The 7,813-nt window shown below is 46.4% G+C and overlaps 1 protein-coding gene across 5 annotated transcripts in view; it reads left to right on the top strand.

Moving 5' to 3' along the window:
• Positions 1 to 2,165: 2,165 nt before the first annotated feature.
• RAPGEF2 (Rap guanine nucleotide exchange factor 2) overlaps positions 2,166 to 7,813 on the top strand; it is a 180,940-nt gene continuing 175,292 nt past the window's right edge. For all 5 annotated transcript variants that reach the window (XM_083860976.1, XM_083860974.1, XM_083860975.1 and 2 more), the window contains exon 1: positions 2,166 to 2,273. In XM_083860976.1, the coding sequence (XP_083717102.1) occupies positions 2,205 to 2,273 (69 nt within the window). In that variant the 5' untranslated portion in view covers positions 2,166 to 2,204. The remainder of the gene's footprint in view (positions 2,274 to 7,813) is intronic.

Below are 7,813 nucleotides of genomic sequence, written 5' to 3'. Positions count from 1 at the left end.
GGCTGAAATGAAAGATAATTGCATATTAAAATAGAGTGGGTAGCTCTGTTTTGATGTAGAGATATAAAGATGTCAGGCAAGCTAGGCTGCAGCAGCAGGCAATGGGTGCCCTGAAGTGATTGAGGAGTGAAGCCCAAGAGAGCATTCCTCACATTCCTGTGGCACTCCTCTTATACATATGCCCCCCCAAAAAAAGGAAATTCCAGCACTCGGGACTGGTAAACTGAGCTTCAGAAAAGCTGGCACTTTTCTATAGCTGCAGGCTTGGTTAATTTGAAGGAATTATTATCATCTCTGGATGATGAACACGAGCCATATTTAAACTGTTATTTTTTAGGGCAAAGGACATGACATTTCCAATCTGTTACTTAAAAAAAATAAAAATAAAATCCCCCATAAGGACTTCTAGTAAGCACCAATGAGCTAGATGTAGAGAATGTGGAGCACTCCCTAGTATTTCCCCAAGATCTGCCCAGAATAATTGTATTACTGCAAAAACATTTTGCTGACACATACGAGTGGGATTAGCCCAAAGAGCTATCTTTGTTAATGAGCCATATCTAGAAATTCAGTAGGTTTAGTTGATGACTGTCTGAAGACACAGCATTTTTGAGAGCCACTTATGTCTCAAAGTGTAACATTTTTTTTCTCCTGAGACTAGGAGTGTATGTTTTGTAAGGAAATGCTCATTATCCCTGGGAATTTTCTCAAATAAATAAATAAAAAAATTAAATAAAGATGACACTACCTTACTCGGAATTGAAATGTGACTGCTGGTGACTGGGAATTGAACAGATTTATTAGTGTTGACACTATTTACACTATGTGATCCGTATCAGCGAAGGGCACACATCACTTGTGAAGGCAAATACATTAATGGCATTACCCGGCCGCTAATGGCACGTTAATAACAATTCCATAATTCGCGTTCGTGGGGCTGCTGCCTGTGCTCGGTGTAAACAAAGAACATCAGCCATGTTGTGACACCCTTTATTCTTTAAAAACTTAACTTCGCGTCAGGAGAACCCGCCGCTGGATAAATCCCAGAACAAGGATGAATTAACCATTTCACAGCCTTCCTTTCCTCGTTTTTACCCCTCACAGCCATGGCAGAGGGGACAGCCGGCTGATGGGGATCGCTTTGGAGAAGCCTGACAACAGGTGGCCTGCTGAAGTCACCAGATGCGGCAGGTCAAGTCTATTTATTTATTTATTATATTTTTGGCGTCCCCCTTGCCCATCTCCAGTGACCACCGAGGGTGCACCCTCGGGGCCACGGCGGCAGCCCCTCGGGGTTCTGTTTTTGTGGTTAAACCGGGCAGGGATGTGTTCCCAGGGGAGGAGGCCGAGGCCCCGCAGGCTGAGGGGACCCTGCAGACACAGGAGATCCGCACACTGAGGGGACCCGCGGGCTGAGGGGACCCTGCAGAAACAGGAGACCCGCACACTGAGGGGACCCCACAGGCTGAGGGGACCCTGCAGACACAGGAGACCCGCACACTGAGGGGACCCTGCAGACACAGGAGACCCGCACACTGAGGGGACCCGCGGGCTGAGGGGACCCTGCAGAAACAGGAGACCCGCACACTGAGGGGACCCCACAGGCTGAGGGGACCCTGCAGACACAGGAGACCCGCACACTGAGGGGACCCGCGGGCTGAGGGGACCCTGCAGACACAGCAGACCCGCACACTGAGGGGACCCCACAGGCTGAGGGGACCCTGCAGACACAGGAGACCCGCACACTGAGGGGACCCCACGGGCTGAGGGGACCCCGGTGCCCGCCCCGTCCCCGCCCCGCCCGCCGGGCCCGCCCCGCCGCCCCGCCTCCCCAGCCGGCAACTTCCCCAGCGCCGGGGCGGGCGCGGAGCCCCCCGCCAGCCCGGATGGGAGGAGGAGGAGGAGGAGGAAGAGGAGGGAGGAGGCGGCGGCGAGGAGGAGGACGGTGCCCGGGGGGATGCGGCGGAGCGGGCCGGCGGGAGGCGTAGAGCCGGCTCCAGAGGGAGCGCCGAGCCCTTGTCGCCGCCGCCGCCACCGGCGGGGCCGGGCCTGCAGCGGCAGCTCCTGAGGGGCGGCGGCGCTGCTGAGCCCGCGGAGCCTCCGCCGCCTCTCCCGCCCCGCTCCTCGCCCCGCGCTCCGCCAGGCCGCGGCCGCCCGCCCTCCCTCAGCGCCTCCCGGGCGGCGGCGGCGGCGGCAGGGGCGCGATGGCGTCCTACGTGGATAACAGCTTCCGCCAGGCCGTCATGAAGAACCCGGCGGAGCGCAGCGCCCAGGTAAGCGCCGCTTCCCCGCACTGCCCGGGCTCCCGCACCCCGCACAGCCCCGCACAGACAGCCCGGAGCCCCCCCGAGCCCCCCGGCCCCGCTCCGGAGCCCCCGGCCAGCGCTGCCCCTGCCCAGCCCCCGCCGGGCTCCCAGCGCGGAATTCCCGGCCGGCGGCTCCCGGGAAGGGAAGGGAAGGGAGGGCGCGCATTAACGCCACAACTTTCCTCCTGCTCCCTGATTTTGGGGAGAAACGCCAGCTGGGTTTGTTTTGAAGGTTTCTTCTTGTAAAAAGAAAATGAACTTGGAGTATAATTTTTTCGGTGGTGTGTTTTTTTCTTTTTTTCCATTCTTTTCTTCTTCTTCTTCATTTTTATTTTTATTTTTATTTTTATTTTTTTTTCTTCCCCCTGTGTGCGGGTGCGTGTATTTTGTTATTGCCCCGGAGTAGGGATGTCTCAGGATTTGAATTCAATCCCCACTTTTACATCGCTGGCCAGAGCTGGCAGCGCTGTTTCATAATGTAGGGGCTGAGGTCAGTGGTATTCTTGGCAAGTCCTCGCTCTCCAAAGTAGGGTGAAATCCTTACACAATGGCACCAGGCAGGAATTTTTTAGATACCTGCGCCGGGCTCCTGGAGCCCTCTTTGTCAGAGGAGTGTATGGGTTGAAGCTGTTTGTAAGTGTAGTCGCTCTTAGAGAGGCTGAGAAAGGTTAAGCTGGGGACTGGAGTGCGTACAGAAACATTTTGACTTAACATGACCTGAAAAACAACTAAACTGAATGAGTTCCTTCTGCTCCCGAGCGGTTGCTGCAGTGGCTGTTGCTGCCAACTGTCCAAAGACTAATAAGCTTTACACTGATCCGCGCATCAAGCCGCGGTTCAATAGCTAATGATACAAGGAGTTACTTTGCTCGGAGTTGTAATGCCATCTGTCCTATTTTCTAAAGGCTTGTCCTGCTCTCTGAGCAGTCCCTGTGTTGGGGTTTTGGGGAAGAGATGCTGTTAGTGATTGTTTTGGCAGGCGTCTGACTGGCTGGTGATGATTTCAAATTGGGGCAAAGAGGAAACCTTGACTTTCGGTCAGCACCCGTAAGTCATTCCTCCTACTATGGATACGTCATTGTGGTAATGTTATTTTTATCCCCGTGCTCATGGAATGTGTGTGAGAAAATAAAACTTAGCATGGAAAAACATCCTGACTGCATAGGCATCGTATGTGGCATGCCTTTTTGGCAACTCTATTTTTTTTTATATAGAAAAAAAAAAATAAAAGGAAGCTGCTTCTGGAACATGTTTTTGTGGTGCTAAACTTGTTTCTCTGTCCTTGTTTGACCTTTTCCAAATGTCTGTTTTCCTTCAGTGCTGGACCCAGCCCTTCAGTGTGTTGTGAAAGCTGAAGGAGGCTGAGTGCTCTCTCCTGGGGAAGACACTCTTCTGCAGACTCGTAGCTTCAGTTGGTAGAGGTGTAGATTCCAGCTGGGGGAGCCCAGCAGCAATGTCCAGCCTCAGGACGTGGTTACTGGAGCATGGGGGGTGTTCAGGAGCAGAGATGCTGGCAGATACTCAGAAACCACCAAGGCAGGCTGTGTTTGGGGAATGGAGCTTCCCCCTGTGGCATGACCTGCGCCATGTGAACTCTTAAACTTTGTCATGTCCTTGCCAGTTGGCCTTGCTGCCTAGAAGGGATAATCAGGAATCACAAAAAGGCAGAAAGTGAGAAATGGTGCAGTGAAGACTCCAGCCCGAATGCGGAGATAAAGCCCAGTGAAGGACACGGAGCAGAGAGCTAAATTGGGAACACCAGGGCTGTGTTAGTGCTGTAAAACTCCCCGAATCAGCACACTGGAGCCTGCTGTGGCAATCGCCACAGGAAAAAAAGCCCACCCTTAAATCCATGAAACTGACACTGGCCCAAAATAATCCACAAATAAGACGAAATATTTGGGACATCTAATGTGTTGTTAGCCCTGGAAATACTTGAACATCCCTCCTGTTGCTGCTGGGGAGACTGGGCTTGCAGCAGAAAACTTGGTCCATGTTTTTGTAAATGGCTCATGTGGAATTGTGCGTGATAGTTTTCTGCTGTTGGTTCTTTGTTCAGGAAGTTTGATTTTATTTTACAGCAGTATTGGAATTTGAAAGAAATGTGCTTATGCATATCATCTTTCATTAGTACGTAAAAAGGAAAAAATATATAGAAAGGTACAAAGACCTTGTTTTTCCTTCTTCCCTTAAAGTAACTTATTGTCTCTTTACTTGTATTTTCCTGTCCTTGCTAAGCTATCTCCAAAAGATAGCTGTTTAATTTTAGGAAGTCATGAGGCTTCTTTAAAGTCAAGAGAGGGTTGGAAAGAGAAAATCTATTTATCATATTCATGTCAGTACAGGAAATAGCAAGAGAAGTATGTTAGTAGCATATTTTCTTCTTACTTGTGTTAACAAACTCTTTGGGGCTCAGCTTCTCCCAAATCATGATGAGGTTAATATCTGTGTGGCGTTACTATTCACCCTGGACTGTCAGGGTGCAAATTTGGCACCAAGCCCTCACTGCAGGCTCAGAGGACAGGAGTGACAGAATGATAGCCAGTGTGTGCAATTTCAAGAAGTAGGTCTGGTAAACATTGTTGGGGAAAGCAAACTTAACTTGGCATGAACTTTTATCATGCAAAAATCTCTTGGTAACTTTGGACTGGATTGATTTTTTTTCTAAACAGTGTATTCTGCAGTTGCTTTTGTAGATTCATAACTTTATATCTCTTTGATATATTCTCCTTTACAGAGTGTTCTTGAATTTTGTAAATCACAACTCAATGTTATGTTGGCTAAAGAAAATGAAAAATAAAAGAGAAGGATATATATGTGGCTTGTACTTTAACATGCCTATTGTGTAACTCTTCCCTTTAATTGATGTATTAAACTATTCATTGTCTCTTTGAAGATGTGAACTAGGAAGTTAATGTAACTACTTTGGGGAATCTAACTTCTGAATGTTCATAAATTACAAATGGTTTTATGCCCTTAAGCTGTGAGTAATAGCAATCTAGTTCTTTTCTCTCTTAATGTCCTCTTGCGTGGACTGTTACAGCTTTAAGTCTTTACAAAACAAGTTCTTTTTGGCATCATAGGCCATTTTAGAAAGCATGCAATTTTATACTGGTGTAGCTCGGTCTGAAAAAATAGGACTGCTTTTGTTTTCAAACAAGAGAAACTGAGCCCTAACCTTCCTTTATCCTAACAACTCATTTGCATGGCATGGTATGTGAAGAGCTAGTTGCTTCAGAAACTCTGCATACTGTTCACGGTTTTCATGCCATGCGGTGACGTCTGCAGGAAGAAATTTTTTGAGTGTGTGCCTTATATATGTTAGATGCTTCAGGTTTGCTGCTGGAAGCTGCTGGTGTGGTACATCGAGGCAATTCAGTGCAGCAGCAGTGAAGAGCAGAGATGTAACAGCATTGGACCAGACCTTCTGGGTGGAGGGGAGAACTGTACAGTAGCCCTTAGTTTGATACTGATGCGTCATTTCATGTCAGAAGACATCTAAACAGGATGCTGTTGTTAAGCAGATACTCCCTTCTTGAACACTTGAGAGGAAAAATGGTTTAATTATAGGATGTACCTATGCTTTTTCCAAATAAACTTTCAGCTTGTTCCCTACTTGTGTTATTTTTATACTTGTAACCAGTGATAGCATGATTGTGTGCAATCTTCAGATAAGCCAGAAATGAACATTTCCTTTTTGCCACAGTGATCTCTTAAAAAATAAATACGAGGCTGTGTAGTTTAATGGGATCAGAGAAACTAAGCGTTTTATATGTGAGTCTAGCTAAAGAATATTTAGTCTTTAAATTCGGGCTGATCATGTCTGTATATCAAATGCACTAGAAGACTAAAATTATCTTTTTCAAAAGAGCTTATTTGGGATTTCTTTCCTTTGAAACACAAAAATGGTTTGGAGCTTGTGTTTTGCATTCAGATTTTCTTTACTTGTCAGCATGCTGCTCTGTTGCCATCTTCTTGAGGTGAACATTTCCAGAGGAAGATAACCCCTGTTATCAGGCTGCTAACAGCAGTATAATGCTGAGAACTGGTTCTGTTGCTAAATTATTCTGCTGATTTTTGGTAGCCCTGAGAAGTGAAGGACCGTTACAGCTGATGCCTGGTATTTGCCTGTGTTGCACTGATACAGTGGTCTTTCCATAATGCATTTCAGGGCTTTGTTATGTGGTTATTGAGGAGCAGCCTTACTTTGCAAGGTTGGACATTCTCTTTCTTTCTGGGAAGCCCATTTGGCCAATAAAATTAGATTCCTAACTTGTGCTTCCCATGGTGGTGGTCAGGTCAGCATTGGGCTTCAAGTAGGATTGCCATCGTAAAGTCAGCTGTAAGGCTATTGCTCTGAACAAAAAAAAATTCCAACAAACCTCTGTGTGCTGTAGGGTTTTGGAAACTTGTTCAAAATAGTTAACATACCCTGAATGTGCCTGAAAAACTGTAGGTTAAGTGGTGTCTTGTGGTGGCTCTTGGGTTGTAAGTGGGGGAGGTGGATACAGATGAAACGAGTTACAGTGTACTAGTGTATCTAGAGACCTTTAATCATAGGGATTTTTCCTGTTGTGTTTCATAAAACCAAAGGAACTATTGGGAAAAAGTGAGACCTTTACTTGACAAAACAAATAATGTATTTGTTTAGTACAGAAATAAAACCAGAGTCTGTTTTGGAAATAAGTGTACATTTTTTTTTCTCTTAATGTTTTTCTCAAGCTAGTATTACTATGCAGCATTATTTCATGCCCAACAACCTTACTTGTATTAATATTTCTTTTTGTGGCTGATAAGTAAAGCTGAAAATCCTTGCATAGCTCAGATTTTCTTGTGAACTCTCTAATCTCAGTCTGTTGAAACAGCCCTGGAATGTTTGATACTGAACTTGTGGTGTCAATTTTCATGTCATTTTCAAAACTAAGGGCATGTACTGCAATGGGCTGCTTAGTATCCTGCTTGTTTTGAAAGAGAGTATGCTTATTTCCTTTCTGATGGGGGAGTGTGTTTGTATTTTCCCATAGGCATTCATATCTTCATGGCCAAGAGCTTTGAGAATGGCAAGAGTATATTGACTTTTTAATTTCTTTTGCAGTAGTTCTCCCCTGTCATAGGGCTAGTACTTTCTCCATTAGTAGATTTCTGTATCTTAATGATACGAGTTTTGCCAGCTCTTGCAAAGACCTCGGTGTGATCAGGGAGCCTTCACCTATAGCATAGAAATATCTGAGTGGAAGCCTTATCCTAAACACTTGTGTGCTTTCTCATTGCATCAGAAGATTGCAGCTCGGTTAGCTGTATGTGTCTGAGCCGGCCTGAAACTGGGAAAGTGAGGGTTTAACTGTAGCGCCGATAAGCTCTCTGCAATTTCCTACTTGATTAATTATCTCTTTGGTAGAGTTTGCTTTTCATTTCTGCCCTGCAGTGGCTGCAGAAGCGTTTGCCCGGGCTTTGGGCTGAGTATGTTCCTATGAGCAGGTTTTTGTCAGTCTTTGTAGACACAATCT

This window comes from Zosterops lateralis (genome assembly GCF_965231275.1).
Source record: "Zosterops lateralis genome assembly, chromosome: 5".
Taxonomy (NCBI): Eukaryota; Metazoa; Chordata; class Aves; order Passeriformes; family Zosteropidae; genus Zosterops; species Zosterops lateralis.
This window is presented reverse-complemented; position numbering and strand designations above follow the sequence as displayed.